The sequence below is a fragment of the Mycteria americana genome, chromosome Z, assembly GCF_035582795.1.
Source record: "Mycteria americana isolate JAX WOST 10 ecotype Jacksonville Zoo and Gardens chromosome Z, USCA_MyAme_1.0, whole genome shotgun sequence".
Lineage (NCBI taxonomy): Eukaryota > Metazoa > Chordata > Aves > Ciconiiformes > Ciconiidae > Mycteria > Mycteria americana.
The window spans coordinates 14,250,942-14,276,114 of NC_134396.1; the positions used below are offsets into that span (position 1 = coordinate 14,250,942).

Genomic DNA, 25,173 nt, shown 5'->3' on the forward strand with positions numbered 1-25,173 from the left:
AGTTTCCTAAGCAAAATTGTTCATTCCTTTTTCATATGCTGTGCTTGGTTCTATCGACTCCTTTGAAACTTCTTATTTTGTGCACTCCATTTTGCTAATTCCGAGTAAATCAGACAGGGAAAATTATTCTATTAACAGCTACTGACCAGTAGCTTTTACTGGAAATATTCTTGCATTTTTTAATGGTTAAAATAAAAATTATCTTAAATCATTCTGCTATAATCAAAGAGTTAATCCAGTCATAAAAAAGTATCAAGTATCATGTATTCAGTTAAGGTCTCAGCAGACAATACTGAACTAATATTAGCATAAAAATTGCCATTTAGCATAGTGTACAAGTGAAACCTAACTATTTCTGTTTTAATGACATGAAACTATAATAAGCTGTAAATTATATTTGTTGACCAGCCTTCTTCAGTTTTGTAATTGTCAGCTTTCAACATTTTTAGTGATTCTTCTCTCCCCTCCCTCTACTCTTTCCCTGCCCACAAATACTATGTTGAAAGTATCCAACAAAATAGTACATCTTCATGTATAGACCTTCATGTATAGACCTCACGTATAGACCTCTGGACAATTCTTTGGTTGTCTCCGAATGCCAAATATGTGGATTTCAAGTAAACCTGCTAATTTACAGGAATATTTAACACTACCATTTCTTTTCCCAGTAGGAGCCAAATTCCCATCCTCAAGTGAACCCATCTGTGAATGACAAACCATACCCACTTAACTCAGGCCAGAATGTTTAGAGGCAATATAAGTACCCACAAATCTACTTACAAAATACTTTATAAATGAAACAGCATAAATAATAAGTAATATTTAATCAATATGTTTAATGTAATAATAAATTTATTTTTCTTCATTATTAAACTATTTTTTAAGAGGTCGAGGTGTAGGGTAATTTTTGCTGAGTCAAAGTGCAGGTACAGATTAACTCTTCCCAAAGAAGAGAAGGTGGCTCTTCGTAAGCAGGTAAGAGTGAAGAGACTGTAGAGGAACTGCATGAACACTCAACAGGTGTTTTATGAATAAAAGAAGCTTTAATTTAGGTTCTATTATTGTGACTTGAGTTTCCAAGAAGATATAAATCAGGATTATATCCAGAGACAGCAAGACTTTCTGCAAGTTTATGGGATCCTTCAAGAAATAACTTGACTCTAACTTAGCCTGAAAATGACTGGTTAAAAGATGTAGAATCATAGAATCATAGAACAGTTTGGGTTGGAAGGGACTTTTAACAGTCATCTAGTCCAAACCCCCTGTAATGAGCAGGGCCATCTTCAACTAGAATGTGCTCTACTTCTAATGAGACATAGTGTTTCAAAGCGTTTTCAGTCCAAATTACCAAAGCAGGTAGTGCACCCAAAGGAGAGAGGTATGAAATAACAATTTCGTTTACAGATCATATGCTGAGGACAGAAGAGCAAAAGGCAGGCCTTGGCAAGAGTCCACATTTCAAAAACAGAAGTTTAGTTTGAATCAGTTGCAGTAATATAAAGATGAGCAGATTAGTGATCCAAAAATGCAGGTTAAATGATCTCATTATTCTGAAACAATAGATTACAGTCCCAACAGGATACTCATCTGTCCAGGACACCCAAAGTGAGCAATGACAGTTTGCATTAGCTCATATGGTTAAATTATCTTGCCTGCACAGAAATTTTGCATGCAAAAGTGCCATAACTATTGTGTGGAAGACTATAGAGCACTTCAGTGGTGAGGGATGTAACTTACATATACAGGTATGTATCTAACCTACCCATCAGGGGTGTTGTTGGGCTTAGCTGACTAGTGTATCTGGAGAACGTTCAGCTTTTCACATGGAAACATTACAGAAAGTCAAAGCACTGCTAATATAAATTATAAGCAAATAGTAGAAATATTTTCATCTCTTCACTGATATTCAGCATGCTGAATGCTGGCTAGGTGCCACGAGGCAGATAAGGTGTTAGAAATATAAAGGAAAAGGCAACAGATACCTTAAAATGAAACTCTTTGTTTCATTCAGTATCTTACTACATCTTCCTACACTCGTCCTAACTTGAGCAATAAACTTCAACAATGCCTGAAGGAAAGCAACACCTGTCACCGAGCATAAGAAAACAGGGAATAAGGTCACCTTTCATACTTAGCAGTACTGTGAAAATCTACTGGCCACAGCGGATTAAACAAAATTATTTGGTCTTAAAAAGATTTCTTCTTAGTTTAAGAAATCACCATTTTTTTCCCCAAATTCAGGTTCAAATCCAGATTTCCAAAGGAATAACTGAGATATTCCTCTACAGTTTTTATGTTAATGTCTTAAGTAAAAAATATCTAAAAACTAGTTAAATACTGTGCTGAAAAGCAGTTCAGAAAGAAGCCTTTTTTCTTCCCCCACTATAAAATACACAAATTTGCTAGAACAAGCAAATAAGCAAGTATCTGCATTAAGCATTTCACCCTGGTTTGGGTTAGAAGAGAAGAGTTATGCCACGAGAAGAGCATAGCACTGGTCAGACTCAGTTCCCCACGATACCTTAGTGAGCTGAGGTGACTCATCATGTCCTAAGAACATAACGAAAAGTTTATTTCATGCATTAGCATTGAGATCTTCATTTCCATCCATGTTCCTTCACAGTTACATATTGTTCTATTCTCTCAAAATGGAAGAACCTGGATAACAATGGAAAGCCAAACCATTTTTGGTTGGCTCAAAACCATGTGGAGTTCTATGAAATGTGCAAATAAACAATTTAGTAACATTATTTTAGAATACTGGCAAAAACAGAAGACTGAAGCTTATTAACAATTGCATTAATTCAGGGATTTACTCAGGTGCTTTTCAAAACACTAGTTAGTCATCAAATCAGTCTGAAGAGAAGGATAACATGTATAAGCACGCATTCGCATCATTTTGCATTAGATGAAGTATATGGAACAATAATGATCAAATCAAGTAAATATAGTGGGATTAAAAAGGAACCAAGAAAGGATTCTTTTTTTTCTTTATTCACTCCCTTGGTAACCAAATTAAATTTCATTCAATCTTAATAGGCCAAAAGTTGGCAGAAAAGGATGGACAGTCATAGGTAACATCTTTTATTCTGAAAAGTTAGTGTATTCACCTGTGGATTAATTTCAAATCTTTACCAGTTTAAAGACAGATATTCTTGAACACAGGTTTTTCACTTGTAGTTTTCCTATGGTAAAGCTAGAAGGCATGTGCAATATTTGTTTATGCAATTAGGCAAGCCAAAATTGAATACCATGTTTATACTTGTTTAGTTTGGCATCAAAAAGGCAGATAAAATGTAATGGAAAGGAAAGCTAGGTTATATAATTCAGCAGTAAATGTTTCTAAAATCGTTTTTAGTGTGAATGGCAGCAAGCTGCATATTGTTAATACATAATTTATGTTGTATAGTGTGTAATGTTGTAAGTAGTTATGAAGTCCTACTGCTCCTTCTACTATCACCATAAATGTTTCTCACTATTGCTAGGACTAACTTTATCCTCACCCGGGACATCACTTGCCCCAACCACTGCACCCCTTTAATTGTATGTATTTTGCATTTGCTTCTCTACAATCCAAACTGTTTGAACCAGCTTCAGACAAAATACCTCTTTTTTGTCTACTCCAATCTCAGTTTTATATGCCCTTTAGAGTCCATTCAGATTATATCTACCCTTGTCTGTCTGATATAGTTGTTCTCCCATTCGTACTGCCTGGGAACATATATATTTTACAGCTGCTTTTTGCCAGTAGTCAGTTTCTACCTATTACTAACATTACCAGCAGGGTTCAGATACTGGAATTCTCACTACACTTCCAGAAGCTTATGGGTTCACAGTCAGACCCGTCTCTCAGGGCCATCACTTTCTGTTCTTTCCCTAAACTCACAGAGGACCAAACACGAAAAAAACATCCAGCCCCTTGACTTGTTACACAACATTAAAATTCTGGACATTTGAAACTATAAATTGTATTTCAGAAGGGTTAATTTTTTATCCCTCCCGACTCTTCCTCCCCGTATTCCATGTGACGAGCAGGAACTAGCACATGAAGGCATAGTGCATGTCTCTAAGGTACAGAAAATACCTTAAAAAAGCAACATCTCTAAGGTACAGAAAATTATTAGTCCTACTTCTGAAATACTTGGTTCTGTATGCATATAAAGGTTACAAATATTGTGATGTATATGATGCTGGCCACTGAACACCTTTGATGTGTTGCATCAGCATTGGGGAAACATTATTAAAGATGATCAACTAACGTTTGTATTACACAAACACAAAACTAATTGGGTCCCATGAAAGATACCCTTTCCTTTACCTTCATTATCATCCTTTAATGGACATCTGAAAGTAGCACGAGGGGAGGTTATATACATATGGAAGACTTTCTTTGTGCCAATTCCTATTCACAACAGAAAAGGTTGGCATACCTTACAGGCAATGCAGGGATTTGTGAAGGTTCAGAATTAAAAGAAAAACTGTGACTGGCAACTTAAAACCCTGGCACCCATAAGTGTTCCTTACAGACCTATTGTAGCATGAATAAGCAAATTTGCCAGTTCTCTGAGAGTTGAGATGAACAACAGTGTGCATTTCCATTCTAAATTAAGGTATATGATTCAGCAAGCACAAACGTAGGCATGGTATAGTTTGCATTCAGTTAAAATAGTAAACACAGAACATAGCATTATCTTCATGTATCTTCCCAGCAAAGACTTCTGCCAGTCTTTCCTAGACAATGGGTTCACGTACTGTGGCGGACAGCAAGGGGCTGGCAAGGAGCACACAGGGAAACCAGGTAACTACCTTTTAGAGAAGATAAATAAAAACCAGCCGGTTTGTTCCAAACCCCTTTGAGCAGACTTCAGGGTTTGTATTTTAAAACCGCTTAGTCAGAAGATGAACCCTGGGGATTAAAACATGCTTAAGGTAATTTCTCTAAGTTATTAAAAACAGAAGTAGGCCAAATTCTTAGACGACAACGGAAACGGTCTTCCTGTTAGGTGTGGACTGCAGTACCCTTTCCAACACACTTTGCTAAATAAACTGCCCAAACAAAAAGACAAAATTCATTGAAGATCACATTATTCATCTTTTAGGTGATGAGGTTTGAAGTTGGCTCTGACAGGATCTTGTGTAGACTAGAACGGTCTTACGGAAAGGCGGAATAAAATGCAATTAAAACGCCCAGCAGACGCGTTCAGAGGAGAGCGTGCCCACCAGCCGCTCGCTAAAGCCCCAGTGCCGAGAGCAGGGGAGCCGGCAGCGCCCCGCCGCCCCGCCCCCCGGCTCTGACGGGCGGCTCGCGCCTCCTGCCATTGGCTCCGCGCGGAGCAGCCGGCGCCTCCGACAGATGACACCCGGCTGACGCCAGCGCCGGCGCTGCCAGGCTCCGGGGACTCGGCGTTGTACCAGCCTTCTGGAATACAACTTTGAAATGCCATGAAAAGAACGTGGCTTTAAGAACTTTGCTAACAAATTTCCCGGAGAAAAGCCTTTCTTAGGTTTTCCTGCAAATCAGTTACATGCAGAGGCTCACATACGGTAAGGGCAAATCTGTCAATCAAACATGCACCCTGCAGCCAACCCCGCAACTTGAATGCAATTTTGTTTTTAAATGAGCTTCCGTAATATGTTTGCTTCTAATATTTTGAAAGACTTGATACTTACCCAAAGAGCAAAAGTTTTCTGGGGAAGTATTTTTGCCTTAGCTAACAATATTCATTAAGCACTAATCAAGACATTAATTCCAAGATCAGGAGCAAGACATGACGCAACAACCACTGGTAGAATTTATACGCAAGTTAACTGCACTATATTGCAAAGAAAGTTACAGAGAAAGATTTTTCAGTGAGCAAGAAGTATAGATGCCTGTGGTTCAAAGAGGAAACAAATGTTTTAATGACGACAGGGATTTTAATGCTCTATGGTTGTCTTCCAAACAGCCACCTTTCAGAACCTACCATACAAATGCATTTATTAAAGATTACTGAATTATCATATTGATGAGCATTTTTGCCTCTTTTCAGGTCACTTGAATGTATATAAATAAATAAATTCCAGGACAGACAACACAATGTCATAGGGGGAAAATACGTCTTCATTATTTCCTTCAAGTCACGCAAAGAAAGAGATGGGAAGAAGTGTTCCCCTGATACAGGAAGAAAATACGTCTCCCTGCTCAAAAGGCTTTTATCATGTAAGAAAACATGACAATAACAATACCATTTTTATGACTTGCCTATTTTGTAAGGGCAAAGGAGTGCCATACTCATATTACTTCATCACTACTATCTCTGTAAGATTTTCATTTTTCTCATAGCCGGTTAGTCCTCGTTTGACATTAATGTAGGGAAAAACATAGCATCTGGTAGTTGCCACAGTATTTTGCAAACAAGCATTTTGAGTTTAACAATCTGTAATGTGTATTGATTACTCACCATATCCATGAATGCCTCCTAAAGGGGAAATTATTCACATGCATCATGTTCACAGATCTTCCAACATCAGTGTTTTCCTTGTCAGGCAGATTTATCTGTTATGGCATTCATAGATGCATTCCAGAACAACGGCAAGAGCAGTTAACAGCAGGGATTATTGCAAGAATTACTGTAATCCACAAAAATGAAAATTCCCAGGATCCGAAGAAAGACTTCTCACAGGGTTTTCTAGGTACACGTCCATCCATTTATGCATCACTTGCTACTTAAAAAACATTAAACTAATCAGTATACAGGAACTGTTATGACAATGCCAACAGTTTGCCTTGCTAAAAATCCAAGTGCTTTGACTATGAATTAAAGCATCTTCATATGCAGCATTTTGGACAGTTGGAAAAGGTTAGTCAAAAGATAGTTTCTTGTCATCCGTGCCAAATCAGTAGTTAGGGGGAGATGTGTAACTTCAGATTGCTTTGCCATGTTCAGAAATGAATATTGCTTTTTCTTCTTTCTTAGACACATATTCATCAGTGATCACTTGAATGCAGTCTTCCTTTCTTACAAGCCCAGGGAACAGGATGATGTTTAATAGCCATATACAACAAACCCAAACTTCCTTCTGAATTTGATACTGTGGGTTTATTTCTTCAACTAAGAAAGAAGGAAGGAAGTATGCTTTTTCTGCTCCATAGGACAGGACTACAGTTAGATACCATCATGAGATACGACCATATCATGATCAAATTCGGCTTTGCTGTCTAACCCCATAATAAGGCTGCCTGCTCCCTTTAAGTAAAATGACTAAGCTATCGACTCTTTCACTGCAGAACCCAGTTCTATTTTGATGTTGTACTGCACATAAACAGATGTGGGTACATCAGTTCGTACGCTGCAAAATGAAAGCAAAGCTTTAAGTCCCGTGTTACCTAAGCATTCTTTCTCTGCTGTCCTTTTCTCCCAGTTCAGCTCCCAGAGAGCAGTTATCACTCCTGACGCTCTGGTAAATATCCTCGGGAAGATTCTTAAGCCCAAGCTCAAGAGACGGCGGGTATTTCGCAGCAACGCAGGCAACAGGCTCTCGCTTCCTCTTCCCTGCCAAGAATCTCCAGCCTACCCCTCGGGGCTCCTTGTATCCTCGCCCCGCAGCAGCTCCGGACACTTGCCGGCCCCGTGGCACTTACTCTGCAGCAGGCTGGGCTCGGCTGCGGCGCGGGCTCAGCCCGGCAGCGGCGCTGCTGGCGTCAAGGGGGCCCTCTAGGTGGGTTCTCCCGACGCAGCGCACCCTGCCCGGCCTCGCCCACCGGCGGGCGGCGGGGAGGGACGGGGCGCCGGGGGGCAGCGGGCGGAGAGCCCTCCCTGGCACAGGCGGCTTCTCTGGGGCGGCCGCCGGCCAGGGACACGCGGCGTGGAAGCGCAGAAGCCTGTGGGGAGGGAGACGCGTGGGAAACGGAGCCCGCTGCGCTGGTCTCTGCTGAGCCGTGGAGGATTTCCAGGCAAGCTTGCGCGCTTCAGCGCGCCCAGGCCGCGTATCGTTCGCTTGCCGCTCTTTTTGAGCGGTTTACGCTGCGCCAAGGCTTTTGAAGCTGCCAACGACCCCTTGCCCTCTTGGACGGGAAATCCTGCAGTATGGAAGCCGGCTGCAACTTCAGTGACAGTAAAACGTGTGATAAGACTGTGTGTTGATTAGGGTGTGGGTGGACTTGGGAGTAATGTGATAAGATGCTGCACTGCACATTTTTATAGATCCTATTTCCTTAAGCTCGGTTCTGTGGCTGTCACAGCTCTATTCTACAATACCCCAAATTAGCCCTCGTACAGCTGATGCTGTTCTGGAGGAAGAATAAAATATTAAACTACTTGAATGTCACAATGTGTTGACAGTGAAACAGTATTATTTCAATTCAGTAATAAAAAGGGAGCCTGCACTGCTGCACACATTTGGATGTTCTGTACTTTGAAGCACCAAAATACAACAGCTCCAAAAATTTAAAGGGACTCGAGCATCATTTATGTCCTACTCCTCTATGCAGAAGATTGTGTTTTCTTTTTTCATTTAAATACAACCATGATAGAAAGCAGACACTGAGAGTTACAAATAATGAGAATGAAAATTAGCCTTTTCTCACTAAGAAGTTGTGAAACAAAGTATATCTTCATTTCATTAAAGACAAATATTCAGTATAACTTTTAAAAGGACCAGGTAAGCCGTTGTAACTCTTACAATATGTTCACACTTCATGTAAAAAGCACCACCCCCCTCCCCCAATTACTTTGGGAATTTATACCAGAGACATTTGAAAACAATACAAAAAAACCTGTGAAAACTGCAAGGCTGTGTGATTAATCTGAATACGAAAAAACATTACATCTAACTAATCCAGCAGTCTACTGCTTTCTCTAGGCTAGATCCACTTACTATGAAATATTAACTACCCCAAATGCTACACAAATCTGCACCATCATTATTACTTCATATTGCACTTACCTAACTGAATACTGGCCCGATCATCCATGAGCACTGACATTTTCAACACTAGAATTACTTAATGCCCTGTACTATCTTGAGAAAGAGCTTCTCAACACTGACTCGGCACCTAACGCATTTTAAATCTGCAAGCGAGTCTATTCTGCATCTATATGCCAATTTATCTGGTTTTCTCTAGTATTAAGTTCAGCACAAAGCACAGCACCTATTGACTCAACTAATTTCATTCAGAAGCAGAGTTGCAGAAGGAGAGTGGGTGTATGTAAAGTTACTATAGAGCATTACAAACCAGTTAAACAACTCACCAACAAAGTGGAATACACAATGTATGGTCTTTCCAGAGCAGGGATAAATTAAAGCCAGAGACTTTAACCAGTAAAGAATTTTTGTTACATTTCCAGTATAGGTTGACATGTGAAATTCTTCCAGTTCAAGCCCATAATAGTCTGCTAATCAGTTCACCTTGAAAAAAAAATGCAACAGCTAAAAACATTTAGTGACATTAATCCTAGTGGCATCACTTTTTTTGACCTGATAAGCATTTTGGTCTGTCAGGTCCAACTCAGGTTCACCAAGTTCTTTGAAAAGTAGTTCAAGCACAATTTCAGTTCAAGTTAAAAAAAAAGATTAAAAAAGAAAAACGCAATTCAAAGCAGATTTTGCTTTTATTCCTTGATTCTGCTATCAGAACAGTGCTCTGACCATTAGAATTTAGGCTATTGGAAGGTTTAATGTATCTGTCCCATTCATGCAGAATCTAGGCTAGGCATAAAGAAGCTGGAGGGAGAAAGACAGAGACACAAACAGGAGTCTGCAAGTGATACAGGCCTTTCCCTGAGATGGAGGAATCCCAGATTCCAGTCCTTTCTACAGGGTCTCCTTGAGAATTTTCCACTACAATTAATTAGGTAATGGACAAAGTATGTTCGTAGCAGGAAGCAGATTATCTGGAAGCACTTCTATAGTCACATCAGACTATAGAGCGAGGATCTGTGCTCTTTCTCTCTCTTACTGCTCTTGGGAATCTTGCATTTCTGACTCCCCAATGAAACATCTAAACAGCGATGAGTGAAGAGTATGTCCTATAAGCCTTGTCTTAAATCAGCCTATTAACAGTGCAAAGTTGCGAACACCTTTCCATTCTGTTCTTTGGGGGCAGGAGAACCAAGAGAGGATTATTTTCATCTCTACTTCTTAATTTCCACATAGTCTTCCTCCCACAGTACTCAGCTTTTCAATTGCTAGTGATATCAGAAAATTCACTTAAGAATTGACTAAGGTCTGTGTTTGTTGAACTGAAGTCCTATAGAGTATTTTATTTGCCTCTTCTCATAGCTGCAAATGCACTAGCAGACACCAAAGGAAGAGTTTACCTTGTGACATTTCTGGTCATGATCATAGAGCCATAGAATCATAGACTAGCTGGGGTTGGAAGGGACTTTTAAAGGTCATCTAGTCCAATCCCTCTGCAATGAGCAGAGACATCTTCAACTAGATCAGGTTGCTCAGAGCCCTGTCCAACCTGACCTTGAATGTGTCCAGGGATGGGGCATCTACCACCTCTCTGGGAAACCTGTTTCACCACCCCCATTGTAAAGAATTTCTTCCTTATATCTAGTCTGAGTCTACCCTCTTTTAGTTTAAAACCATTACTCCTTGTCCTACCATTACAGGCACTACTAAATGATGATAGTGCTAAGAGAGGTAAGAACTGCTGTTCTACCAGTGTCAGATTTTTAATATAAAAATCAACAAAAGCAATGAAAATATGTAATACAAACCATACAGGTCATGAGAAACAAACTGCACCAGGGGCATATAGAACTACCATTTGTATGCTAAGAATGCCTACACATTTTCTGAAGAGATCAGTTTAACTTACTCAATCTTTTGATTTTTACAAAAAGGGGCAAAAAAAGTCATTGAATCAAATATTTTGGTGACAATACAATAACATACAGGGCAAAACATGTACCTAGGAGGGTAAAGCTAATGCTTAAAGAAATGCTGAAAAGCCAGCTCTTAATAAGAATACACAAAATTTAATCAGTGTCACTGCTAAATAGCGATAGCGACCAATGGTAGCTTTTTTGAGACAGTATGCAAGATGAGCTGGTGACTTCAACCAGTAGATTCCAGGCAAGTATCAACAGAAAAACCTCATCAAACTTGGTAATTATATAAAAAGTCTCAAAATGCCCTCCAAGAAATGAATGGTTGTGGAGCCTGAAGTATGTTATCAGTGACAAGGAGCGTTCATTTAGATCAAGTCTGAGGTATGTGATATAGGCTAATGCAAGAAACATGTTGCTAATATAAATACTGTACAGACAGGTAATTTTAACCTTCAGGAAGAAGGTTGAAATAAAAAATCTTTTAAAAAAATAAAAAAGGCAAAATGTGTCATTTTTGCATGCATTTTTTAAAAAACAGTAAAGAGATTACCCAAAACAGAAGGAAAGAACTCAAGAAAAATTAACAGTCACTTAAATGTTAATATTGATTCATCTGCAATATTATGAAAATATAATGTATAGATGTGACAATTCTCCATACTTGGGATTCATTTATATATTTTGAGTATTAGGATCCCTTATAAATTTTCTATGAAAACCATAGAGATTAAAAAATGAACTTGATTAATGAAGTGGTAACAAATGCACCCCTTTGCATACAGTTAAAGGAAATCATCCAAGTGATAGGTCTTTAGTCATTTAGATCCGCAGAAGTAATCTTCAATAATAATAGCATAGCAAGTAAAGGCAAAAAATTCATCTCATCAGAATCCTCAACAAAGTGAGCAGATAAGCCCGATAAGCTCCTCACCACATTTGAGACTGCTTTACTCACAGACAGGTGTTATATCAGTGTATGTCAAACCAAGTGACTTAGCTTTTTGTCCTGTCTGCTTCCTCTGCCATCCACCCTGCACGGAAATTAGCACACTATGGGACCTCCTTCTGGAGTAAGTAAACTTTCCTTCAGAGGGAAAAGCCTGTGCAACTTTAGAAACACTTTGCCACAAGCAGCCCAGATAACAGTAGGTTTATTTGTCTCTATTCTTCCTATACAGTCTTGTTGCACCCCTTACAGGCCTTCCACCCTCAGACATCTTCATGATGAATCATAAGGCAAGCCACATGCATTTTGGTGTCTTGCTCCAAATGCATCTGTCAGAGCCCGCCGTTCCGGTGGGCTCTGACAGAGCCTCACATGATTTCAGGCACTTTGAACTGAAAAATGGTAGAGAAAAATTGTTTCTCTGTACCCAGAGAAGCTCTAAATGAGTTCTATGCAGTGTGGATATAACTCACTCCACATAACTTACCCTCAGGGCTTGAGATCTTAGAGCCATAATTATCTCATTGAAATTAATACCAAAAGAGAAAACTTGAAAAAACATATAGTTCACTTCCGAACACAATCATGAATTAGGTAATGTTGCTAAGAGCTTGTGGCTATCCCTTAAGAAGAAAAAGAGCTTAGTTATCAAGTATATTTTTGTTCTGAAAATGATGTGCTCAACTCTTAATGTAATTTGAGCGGAACATTCTCCATCCTAGCCACAGCCCTTTTCGAAGTCCAAAGAATCTTCAGGTCAAGAACTTTGAAAAATTAATATTTTATGTGTCTTCTATTAATTTCTTAGCTTGTTCTATCTCTCTCTCTCTCTCTCTTCTTACCCTTCAATTAGAGCAAGAGATGGTTTCAGGTAATCTCATTCTAAAATGTAAGATCTGCTCAGGTGCATAAAAAATAATTATTGTTCCTCACCTCACTTGGTAAACGTCAGTTCTCACTATACTTTTGCTGTGCCATTTATTTCTTATAATTGATGTAAAAAGATCCTTAAAGTTGCATGGATTTAAACTGGAATAGATGGAGCAGTGTGGAAAGGAATGCCAGTACATCTCAGGGAGATTAAACTACCTTTTTGTCTCATTTGAAGAGAAATAGTCCTGCTTTCCTTGATACTACTGATTGGTGATGCCTGAAGAAAAATAACTGTCCTTGTATAGCAAGCTGTCTCCCTAGATTAGGCAGCACTGGTTATGCTCACAGACTCGTATCTTCCCTATTGCATATGACAGGGTTCAGATGCCTTAAAGATCATTCCACAAATATAAACAGAAACTTTATATGTATGCAAAAGAAATGTAAATAGGAACTGCAGATCATTGTTCTCTCTTTTCCCATTTGACCCCTTTCCCTGCCCACCTACAGACCCACAAATCTCCTTTTCTTTAAGAGAAGCAAGAAGAAGAAAAGCAACCAGTCTAGTTTGCTGACAGAATAGAGATTTAACATATTAAAATGGGGATTAGTTTAAGCTCATATTTATCAAGTCATTTTGGCTCCTATTTCCTAGCTGTCTTATGGTCAGAAGCAGAGCTTGAACTCTCTGTAAGGAGTCATGTTATTCAACTCATTGCTATGGAATATGTGGCTGGCACCGCATTAGCAGTTCGGACGTATACCTGCTGTGAAACGGGAAGTGACTTCTGGTAACCACAAATTCTAAAATTTTACCTCAGTGAAAATATTAGGTACTACTGAAATTCCCAAAAACAGTTTGGCAGAAGTTGTTTAAGAAAACCAATTGTCTGTTTTCACAACTGTAAAACTGAAATGTTGAGAAAACAATGACAGTTTTTTATTTATAAAGTGGTAACAAACTGAAGTCAGATCAAATACAGTTCCAGTGAATAGTCATGAACTACTCTGTAATATGGAGATTATTGTGTATTATTTTTAGTCATACTCTATTTCAAATAGAACATAGTTCAGAGTAATTGAATCTTAAATGACAAGGCGGAATGAAATTTTACTTGTTCATACTTCAAAAAAAAACAGAGGAATTCAATTTATTCCAGTAAATTTTAGTTACTGCAGTATGATACAGTAGTATATTCATTCTGGAGGAAGAAGCTTAAAGTGAAGATTTAAGATAAGAGTTAAGATAAGATAAGAAAGAGTTAAGATAATTCTATTTATGTAAGTACTTTGTCTTCAATTTAATAAGTGATGCTGAAGTAGGGATTATTTATTTTGCTCACAAACTTATCTGATAAAACTGGTTTCTAGAGCACAAGTCTTATGAGGAGTAGCTGAGGGTTGTTTAGTCTGGAGAAAAGGAGGCTGAGGGGAGACCTTATCGCTCTCTACAACTGCCTGAAAGGAGGTTGTAGAGAGGTGGGGGTCGGTCTCTTCTCCCAGGTAACAAGTGATAGGACGAGAGGAAATGGCCTCAAGTTGTGCCAGGGGAGGTTTAGACTGGATATTAGGAAAAATTTTATTCACCAAAAGGGTTGTCAAGCATTGGAAGCAGCTGCCCGGGGAAGTGGTTGAGTCTCCATCCCTGGAGGTATTTAAAAGATGTGTAGATGTGGTGCTTAGGGACATGGTGTAGTGATGAATTTGGCAGTGCTAGGTTAATGGTTGGACTTGATGATCTTAAAGGTCTTCTCCTACCTAAACGATTCTATGATTCTATGATTCTTTTTGCCCAAACCTGGGTACACTAAGAATGTTGTGAAGATGGCATGTGAGCCTACAAGATGGAGTTAACAGAACGGTGCTTGCTAGCAGCCCATACTTAGGTTAACTGAAAAAAAGTATTGATGACTTTTGGAAAGACTTCTCTTTCCTCTACAAGATGATGTTGACATGAGTATTCAAAAGTAGCTTAGAATCTTAGATGAGAATCATAAACTTTTTCACCTAGAATCATACTTTTTCACTTAGAATCATAAAATTTTTCACCTTTTCAGAAACTGAAGATTATCGACATGGAAGAGCATAAGTATTCACAGGAATAACTTTTTTTTGAATCACAAAGTATGCCTTTACTATGCACACTGGAAAATCAGCTATACTCCATTCATATCAGCTTTACCTTCTCTACGGGGTAGTGGAGAAAAAGTAGCCTATAACATGATCGGGGGTTTGCCTGGCATCAAAAAAAACCCCTTCCCCTCCCCCCCATCTGGTAATGTTTAAATTTCATTTGCTACTAATTTGCATATTAGCCTAGAAGATGGCTTCTTTCTATATTGCCAAGCATCATATGTATTCTGAACACAAATGTATTTTGTAAAAGGAATGATAACTACCTGAACTGAACAATGCAGAAATGACTTACAAAAGGAAATGGAGCAAAAGGACTCTTCATTGACAGTTATGGAATCTTACTTATACTTTTCTTTGACACTTTCTTGTCTAGGTGGCATCTTATCTTGGATGGGGAAGGGGAAGCAGTAGAATGGCACACATGAAAAGTAACGGACAATGCTTTGAGACATTTTATCCTGGAATGTCATTTCTCCCAACATACCTTATTTTTCTATCAAGTATACTTTTCTGATGTCCTCAAATAAACAGTTCCATCAACTAATAAATACTGCTGGATGAAAATTTTGTTGTTTGTGTGTACGTAGCTGGAGTGTGTACGGACAAGTACTCAGTGATAAGTACATAGTATTTTATAGCAACATAGAACCACAGACGCTTAGGGTAACTAAGAAACATAAAAGAGACAAGATCTTTATCCCAAATGGTTTACAGTCCTAAATTAAGTAGAAAACAGTGGGAAATTATTATTCATTACACAGAGAAGTGGACTAAAATGTTCTTAACAGCAGCAGAATAATAAGCTGATTATAAAGTACTTAATGAGATTTATTAAATGAATATGGGCCAATATTCCCTGTATACAAAGCCATTCTTGGTTTCTTTTTAATCTGTTATTTAGAGGAGTCCAATAAAGAGCAAACATGTGACAATCTAAGTAGCAAACCTTTCTGTTTTGCAGACTGAAGTACAAATTTGCATGAGTTTATAGCAGCTTTTTCTAAAGACTGAAGTCCAAATCCTACTGCATTTACATCACTGAAAATGCTGAGTAACCCAGTGCTATCCATGGTGTTAACCACTACCAGTGTGATTCCGAACAAACTGAGAAGTCCTGAGAAGCCTTACTGATTATTTCCTCAAATATATGTAATATGAGAAATGGAAGTCTTCCCCCACAACATATCTCAGACTGTGAAAAGCATAATGCTTAGAAACTGGAGAATCGGCTTTTATGAAGCACACAAAACATAAAACCATGCCTTTTTTCCTGTACGTTCCCAATGTTTTTGAAGAAAAGACTCCTAAATTGGGTATCTCTGAAACAGGGAACAACTTTAGCTGCTTTAGATAGCTCTACTACAGACTACTGATAGCTCTACTACAGACCGTTAGACTACGGAAATATTCTTCAGAGAATTCCCTCCATTTGGCAAATTAAGCAAGATGAGACAGTGAGACACAATGGGACTCATACACTTTAAGTTAGACATATATTTGATGTCTTTGCAGAATCAGTTGAATCTATGCCTAGTTCCCCATTATCCCTGGAGACTGATAGCAAGGTGTTGCACTCTGTTGTATACTTACATGCTAAGTATTAGATCTAGTCAGAGAAAATGAGAACTTATTTACTTTCCAGCTCTATTAAAATATTCCTGCAAACATAAGTCACCTCTGTGACATTAAAAATAAACAAATTAGATCTTTTTCTGGTATTCGATTATTGAAAACAGGACCATATAACCGGTACAAAGGCAGGCATCTACAGGTCCAGTTAGATTAGGTCTCTAAAGGTCTGATCACTAGCTACTAACACTTGGGAAATTTGGAAAACTATCATGACATAATTTGGTCTTACTTTGTTTTGCCAACATAACCCATGAGAAACATGGAAACTTTTTAGCACTATGGAAAGCCAAGGCAGTACCGTTTGAAGTAGAAAACACTATTTGGCTATGCCTGGGCCATAGTGACTGTGCTGCTCTTGCTATTTATCCAAAACTATGTATATTAAAATAGACTATTTGCAATGTCTCAGTAATAACTACGAAGTGCATTGTAGACAAAATCTAAGAGAGCTTATTACGAAGATTAAGCAAGAAAAATGGATACATTTGAAAGTTATTTTTCCCTAAATGTTCATTTTTCAGATTTCTTCTTTTAACTAAAGTTACTAGAATACTATTATTTCCTGGTAGACTGATAAGTAGCCATAGTTCCTCTAAAAACAAGTTTTAAAAGCTCTTATTTGTGTCTGCCTTCATATGAAATTCTCCAACAAGTTTGCATATGGGATACATCAGCTAAACTAGAGGAGGAGAGCATGCTTTCCAAGTCTGTTTTGCTGATGTTCCCTATTTTCAAAATTGTGCAGGTAATTTTGGTAATTAAATGAAACCAAAATATCTGTCTGTATAAATTCCAAATATTTTTTCCTTAGACAGTGATCCCATAGCATGTATCTCCTGGAGTCTTCTGAGAAGATTCTGAGTTTTCACTCTATAGCCTGAAAGCTTGTGTGTATGAAGAAACAGAACAGATGTTTATTAGTAATCATAGGCCACCACTGATTTTTTGAGTAAATGACATTGTCCTTAAAGGAGGATAGCAGCCTTGATATGTTTAGATTCTCAAATATTCTCCCTCAGTTAATGTAGATAACTGGTGACAGAACCATCTCACTACTCCCTACAGAATGATAGTAAACCTATACACATAATTTCTTACTGCCCTCATGATTTGCATTTTAAAATAATGAAACACTTGTCTGTGCCCAAGGTATTTCTTGTGTGGATTAGGTAGATAACTCATTGTGGAAATGATCTTTAGCACCTTAAATAGAAGACAGAAGTATAATAAATGTGACTTACAGCTTCCTATTACAATACTAAGCTAAAACTGAAAAGCTACTGAATGAGTTCTTCACAAAAATACTAGTTTAGGTTGCCAACCAAATAAACCTGTTATCAAAATGCAATATATCATTACAAATAAAGCCTGAAGCCAGCATCTGACTACCTTATATCTTCTCACAATGACTCATATTAGTGTATTTTGTCAGGCATTAACTTTAAACTTGTTCCAGTACTGGACTAAACAGAAAATTGTTGCTGGACCATTTTCTACTCTTTATTGTAATACTTTACTCCCACTTCATCCAGAAGACTCTCACTCTCTAGAAAATAGTCTGTTGAGGAAAGAATGCACGCATTTCTTGGTAATGAAATGATTCATCTTGCATTTGACACAGGTCAACCAAAACCCTTCTATATTATTTTACGGATCTTTGTTATGAGGAACACAAGTTTACTACTTTATAAGAAGGCTCAGAAAATTTCCAGTTTTCTCAAGTGATGTTAGGTTGCTAAAAGATTGGGAAAAACCGTTCTAAACACTCATTTACATCAATGTTTAAACTCTAAAAGGTAAAAATGTAACTAACTGACATATTTAGATTTTTCTTGGTTGTTGTTTGATCACTTGAAATGGTATGATGCAATACTGTCTTTTTAAAAGACTAATGTAAGCTCTGATTTTCCAAAGGAAAAATTCAAGGACAAACCAATATTTTTCAAAACTAATAGAATAACAGAATTGCCTAAATTAAGATTTGAACATCTGAATTTGTCCTCTAGATGGCCAGTCATACAGCAGCTCCACTGAATGAATAAGAATTTGGAAAGCTCAACACTTGAAAAATCAGGCAGTTTCTGACCTTTTCTTTCCTGTCATGGTTTCTTTCTGTACTTTGCTTTTTCTATCACATCTAGCTTCAATATTGCCATTTTCTTTCGCTCATGAGAGATCAGTAATGAATTAAAGAAGAAAAACCAAACCATGGTATGAACAAAACAAACACTGTTGTTTTCCATATTCTGTATATCTACTTACAGTTTTGACTAATACACACTATGCTTGTAAAACTGAAACCCAGACTTTTTTTTTTTAAATTAGGACAATGCCAGATTAAATTAGTGCAGAAATCATACCCAACATAAAAATGCCAGTTGCTACTTAAAGAAGGAGGTGGCTGTTGTAGGTTACAAGTGTGAGTAATGGCCCATCTGGGCAGAAACCATGACATCTGTACGGAAGGGAATGCTGCCTAAATCCAAGATCACCTGCTCCTCCTCTCAGTCTAGTGCTTAGAAAACAATATTCAGAAATGGAGATGAAACCCCAGTTCCATTATTTGAGCAGTAAGTATCTCTTTTCACTCATCCTTTAGAGAGCTGATAACTGAACCTATTTTATTTCTGATATGGAACAAAATTTGAAAAAGAAGCCCTGAAAACATCTGTAGATATACAAGCAATAAAGTTCACAGGAAATTTTCAAACATATTTTGCAATAACTATTGTAGCAATAACTATTTACAATAACTATTCATGTATTTATAGCATAAACATATAGCATAAAATTCACATTTTTCACAGCTGGCAAGAAGTAAAGTTATGTTCATTAGTTGAAGAAGAAAAGTTCTAAACTGAGAGGAGATGCACTGTAATAGACATACATAAAAGTATTACATGCAAAAGTATTTTTCCTTCGATGTCAGCAGCCCTAAATGGAATTTTTGATGTTAAATCAAGTAATACGAAATCTTGGCATGTAGGTTTTCTGTAATTAATTCAGGATGTTTAAAATTTTAACTTGCAGCCACTAGTGCAGCTCATCTTGACACAACCAAAGCATGTTTCAGATAATTTGACATAAATTTATTAAAAGGTAACAGGCAGAAATTGAAGTGCATTGAAGCATTGTGTCATAATGCTTCCAGTGGTTGAACTATTCGTACACATTCTATTCTGGGATGTTTCATAGGCTTATGAATATCTTCTGAATCTCTTAGTTACAGTGCTTTTCATTCAGTCTTTATATATTTCTCCATGTTAATATTTTAACAGTACACAGATGTCTTCTGCACATAAAGAAATATGATACTCCACAACAAACCATTAATAAAGGCTTTTACAAAAAGTTATGCATAAGCTCTATCAAAATGGATGACCAGAAAGTTTTCAGTATAAAGGTTTTTACTTTAGTATTGTACAATACTTGATCTGTGCCACACAAAAAAATAACTCCTGGAGAAAACATTTTCAATCATAGTTAGATCTCTCTTACATGATTTTGCAAAGATTAATTATTCATTACAAAGTGCTTTAAAGATGTAAAGCTAACCATGAATGCCAAATATAATTAATACAGTTAAAGCAATAAAGCAATGGTGTATGTAGTACTGTTCAATAATGAATTCCTTTGTGATACTTAGTTATGAATTTGAGGGCCAATTGCAATTAACCATTAGAGTGTACTATTTTTAAACCATGACCTGTCTCCTGGAAGATCATTTCATGACCCTTCATGAATTTTCTAATGAGGATATATATAAAATGAAAAACTGAACAAATATCTTTGAATATGATAGGAAATAATGCTTAAACAGGGTTTCACTAATAACTAAAGCCTTAATATGCAATCATCAAGATTTTCATATGAAAAAAATACATGGAAATAATTCTAGAAAATATTTTTAAATTATCAGTTCTTAATGTATTTCTTAACAGAGCTAAAGACTGAACAGAATGGCAATTCTTTATTTTCAAAAAGTAGTCATGGAACTGGGGTCTCACACGAACATACAAGGAAGATCCTATGACAGGTGGTGTTTGATATTACCCATGCAGTTAATACTACACACCTCAAATTAATTTCAGGTTGAAGACTCATTTGATAAAATTTCTTTAAATAAGTTTGGATGGGGAAGTTTTATGGGAGCAAACTTCTTCATCTGCTCTAAATTTATTGTGATGTTTCAAATGTTATTTATGGAATACTATTACACTGACCCAAATGAAGTATTTAAACAGGCGCTCCTTTTTTATAACAAAGAAAAGACAGCTGTCTGTCCTGAAAGAGAGATAAGGGAGGTTGCACTGCCAACCCATACATTTGGTTTCAAACCCTTTTCTGCAACTGCATTCAAGATTTGCTTTTTAAGCATCAAAATATACACATTTCTTAAACAATGTGTTTCTAGGTACCTTCTTGTTTTGGACCAAATTAATTATTAAGATTTCAAGTTTTACAGGTTGCCAAGGTTGTAACTGAAGAGTAGTACAGTGGTGGAAAGCTTTGGCAAATAATAAGGAACAATGCACCTAAAATGTCTGGCTGTAGACAATAATCATGGAGTCACATGACTGGTGGAATTAATCATAATTCCCATTAACAGCCTCATCAAAAGTACAGGCACAATATGACAAGGGTTTGGTGCCTTCAGATCAGAATGTGAGGCCTGAGGTTCATTCTAATGCTGACATTTTATGTGTCCTGAAGGTAAAGAAAATTAGTTATCACAAATAGTGCTTAGTCAAACACTGCATTTGGGCATAGCAACTTAAAATTTGCAAGCTGCTGTAAGATACAGTGTGCCTTAAACATTGATGTTTTAGCTATGAAGTTGGTGGCAGTATTGAAACCAGATGGTATCCAACCACATCTAAAACCCAATCATCATCATGCAAATACTCATAAAATGAAGGGGGAAGGGCTTAAAGATCTTAAAGGTCTTTTCCAATCTCTACGATTCTGTGATTCTGTGAAAATATATCAAAACGTAAGATTTTTTAGAAGTCTAAAAATGTAAAAAAAGTCATAAAATTTGAGGCATGCAAGGCTTAAGAATATGCCCTTGTTCATGTGCAGTTTAGGTGAACATGCAGCTCAGTCAGGTGATGAAGACTCTAGATTTACATCAATTTTACTAGGAAAGATACTTTTTCCATAGGATTCTGTAATTTTTTTATTGTTCATAAAAAGCTATTTTTTCATACAATTCAATTTATTTCAGGTATGAATGCAAAAAAAAAATCATTACAGATTTTTGGGACAAAACTATTTGCTTCTCATATAAGAACAACACCCCCTCCTCCAGCACTAAACCTCTATATTTTTACTGATAAACTCTGAAAAGGTGCCATTCCAGAAAACAGACTCTCTCTTTTTCAGTTTTAGGTGTGTTCATATGATAACTATTTTGCAAATGAGTAACAATCCTATAGAAATCTCAGGGCAAGACCTGGAGGACACAGATCAAGCATTTTCTACTTACTTCAAAATATGGAGCCAAACTGTACACATTCGTTAAAAGTTGTGTAACTTTCAGGGTCTCTAGGCAATTTATAGGCACATACATAGCTGAAATAGCTGAAGATACTACAGAAATAGCTGAAGATACTACAGCACAATCATGTTCAATACTATGCCTGGAATATCTGATAATCAGCTCACAAATATATTGAAAAGAAAGCTGTTAAATAATGACAGTATTATTCCAGAAAAGCAATGATCTGAAACAGCCAATGTTTGTAAGAAATTATAAACACGTGGACTACCAAAAGTAGAAACCCTTATCCATGATATAGAAAAGGTTCTGGGAAAATTGAACAAAGCATGCAAGAATGTACTGAAGGGTATGCTGCAGCTTATGGCATATTTCAAAAAATAGAAGATATAAATCAGCCATCTTTCTTTTGCAAGAAAAGTAAATAAATTCTTGGGAAGATCAGCCAGTTCTGGTTTATTGGGTTTTTTGGTTTGTTTTTGGGGTAGGTTTGTGTGTGTGTGTGTGTGTTTTGTTTGTTTGTTTGTTTTTTAATGTACAGAGACAAGCAATGCTTCACTGATCAACATTTGTACTGAGCTGAAGGTCAGACTGCCAGCATTTCTGCAAGCCCATACATCTGAATTAATAATTGCCTTTCAGGTACTGGTGAACTACAAAATCATTGCAATGCCATTTAGAATCATAGAAGCATAGAACAGCCCAGGTTGGAAGGGACCTTGAAGGATCATCTGGTCCAACCTTTCATGGGAAAGGGAGCCTAGATTTGGTTAAAAAAAAAAAAAAAAGAATTGTTAAGGAAAAAATGGAGCTGTTGGAAGTGCAAAGCAATTTTTTGTTATTCATTATTTTTAAGTTTTCCCCAGATTGTCCCTTAGAGTTCTCCATAGGATATATAAAATAGTATGGTTCATGTATTTTAAAATTGGGAGAGATCACTATAGTGATTTTAAAAAAGGTTTTAGAAAAAGCAGTTTTTTAAAAAAGCAAATGTCAACGAAGTCTAGCTCAGGAATTCCTTCACCTAACCAAATAAAATGTGGTTTAAACATTTGGGTTGTTTGTTTGCTTTTTGTTTTGGTTTTAGGGGTTTGGTTTGGTTTGGTTTTTTAAGAGAGTTAGTCTAAAGACTTCAAATGTTGTACAGCGCAGTTCACATTTAAGTGATTTAAAATATCTTTGTATATCTTGCTAACTTTGTACAGTGATGCAATATTGTCACAGTTTTCCCTGTGAGGTTAGAAAGCATATACACATGAAGTATTTTAGCTCTGTGTAGTCTCTTGTAGTCTTTCTACAGTTAATATCCAATAATTATTTTACTAATTATCCAATAATATCTTTCATGGGCAGGGTGTGATTTTGCCCAACACAGTCTGCTCAAAGCTTTGGTGCAGGCCACTTGTAGTATATGCTGTTCTGTTTGGGTAGTAAATTCAAGCCTGAGCAACAACAGCAAAAAAATTCTGAAAAACAAGATGCATCTCTGTTACAAAGGTTTACCAATAAAAATATTTGAGTATAAATACCTTACTAGTTTCAAACATAAATCCCTTCCTATTTATTCCTTTGATAAGTCAGCGACCTGTCCTATAGCAGTCCAATAGGTGCCATGAAAATATTCTCCAAACTTCCAAGTCATTCTTCTTTGAAACACTTGTGGTATTGCACATTTTTCATGTCATGGTATCAAGAACTGGACAATCTTCTGGTTGTGGTCGCACCAGCATCTTGAACAAAAAGATATCCCTACTTATAACACCCTTTTTGCATTGCTAATGACTAACATTAGCTCTCCTCATTGCATGATTGCTCTGGAAAATGTACATTTGTATTTCTGCTCTGATCCACCAGTTACTTCCATTCTGCTTTCCAGAACGGATTCTCATGCTGGCTTTGGTCTTACATTTGACTGTACTAAATACTGATTTAGTTCTCACATCCCAACCAAACGAGACCAGCAGCAGCAACTCATCTTTAATACTATTTCTTCATCACCCATTTTTTGGGTCTTAAAGTATTCAGAAAGAATTTCCTGCTACACATTTTTTCAAAATCCATCTTCACTCATAATTACTTTTAGCACATTCTACTTTTATAATGCACTAAGTGTGCATTCATGCATATTGATATTCAAATAAGTAAAAAATCAGATTTAATTTTTATTTTAAAAAGAAATATAGCAAGGCATGAGTATGTATATATAAAGTAATACTAATTTCAATTTAGCAATGAAATAATCTTTCTAATTCAGGATAGTTCTCACCTGAAGACATACAATAAAGTGTTATTTTAGAATTTTTTTTTTTTTAAACTTCAGGAAACTTTAATACTAGAACATGAGGTTGCTGACTTAATGTTCCTCATTTAAATTTAAAATACTTTTTCAATTTGCTATTGAATGTAATAATTTTTATTATTCCTAGTATCTGAGGTAACTATATACTATATACATTCCCTTTATCAATCATTACAGGCTTTATCCTTCAAACAAATTCCTAGTTTTCCTTCCATCACAATCAAGCTGAAAAGAAATCTGACATTGTGCAGTAAATGATGTAGCCCACTAAGATAGACAAGTCCAACGTGCTACGTATGTGAATAAAAATGGAATATAAATCGATCGCATTTATTTTAAACTGAAGTTGCAATAAAACAGCATATTTGTAAGGATCATCTAACTGAAGCCATTGCCAGGAAAGCTTGTTACATGGTCAATTAACAAAGGTGGGAAAAACAAGTATAAAAGACATGTATATGAGAGATTCATCATGTAATTAACTATCTGCAGTAATTATTCTCCAAATACTTCCCATTTAGCTCTAAATAAGTAGATAACATCAAAGTATTTGCAATAGTTTTCCATATTTAATGCAATGAAATTCTGCTACAAAACACTGCTAAGTCTGAGGTAGAGCTTAATGAGTTGCAGCAATTCTGTTCCTAAGCACATATAAACACCAACATGCATACAGGACTTTTTAGTCTGGTAAGACAAAGCAGATTGCTTTTATTATCATAGAATCATAAAATAGTTTGGGTTGGAAGGGACCTTTAAAGGTCATCAAGTCCAACCGCTCTGCAATGAGCAGGGACATCTTCAAACAGATCAGGTTGCTCAGAGCCCTGTCTAACCTGACCTTGAATGTTTCCAGGGATGGGGCATCTGCCACCTCTCCAGGAAACCTGTTCCAGTGTTTCACCACCCTCATCGTAAAAAATTTCTTCCTTATATCTAGTCTGAATCTTTCCTCTTTCAGTTTAAA

General features: G+C 36.9%; 1 protein-coding gene across 3 annotated transcripts in view; it reads right to left on the reverse strand.

Annotated features, from left to right (window-relative positions):
- Nucleotides 1-25,173, reverse strand: part of PDE4D (phosphodiesterase 4D) — a 479,877-nt gene that overhangs the window by 283,039 nt on the left and 171,665 nt on the right. Inside the window, exon 1 of one of the 3 annotated variants that reach the window (XM_075526396.1) lies at nucleotides 6,441-7,614. The exons of the other annotated variants lie outside the window; for them this stretch is intronic. Within the exon in view, the coding sequence (XP_075382511.1) occupies nucleotides 6,441-6,487 (47 nt within the window). The 5' untranslated portion in view covers nucleotides 6,488-7,614. Of the gene's footprint in view, nucleotides 1-6,440; nucleotides 7,615-25,173 lie in introns of those variants that run through there. 3 annotated transcript variants of the gene reach the window in all.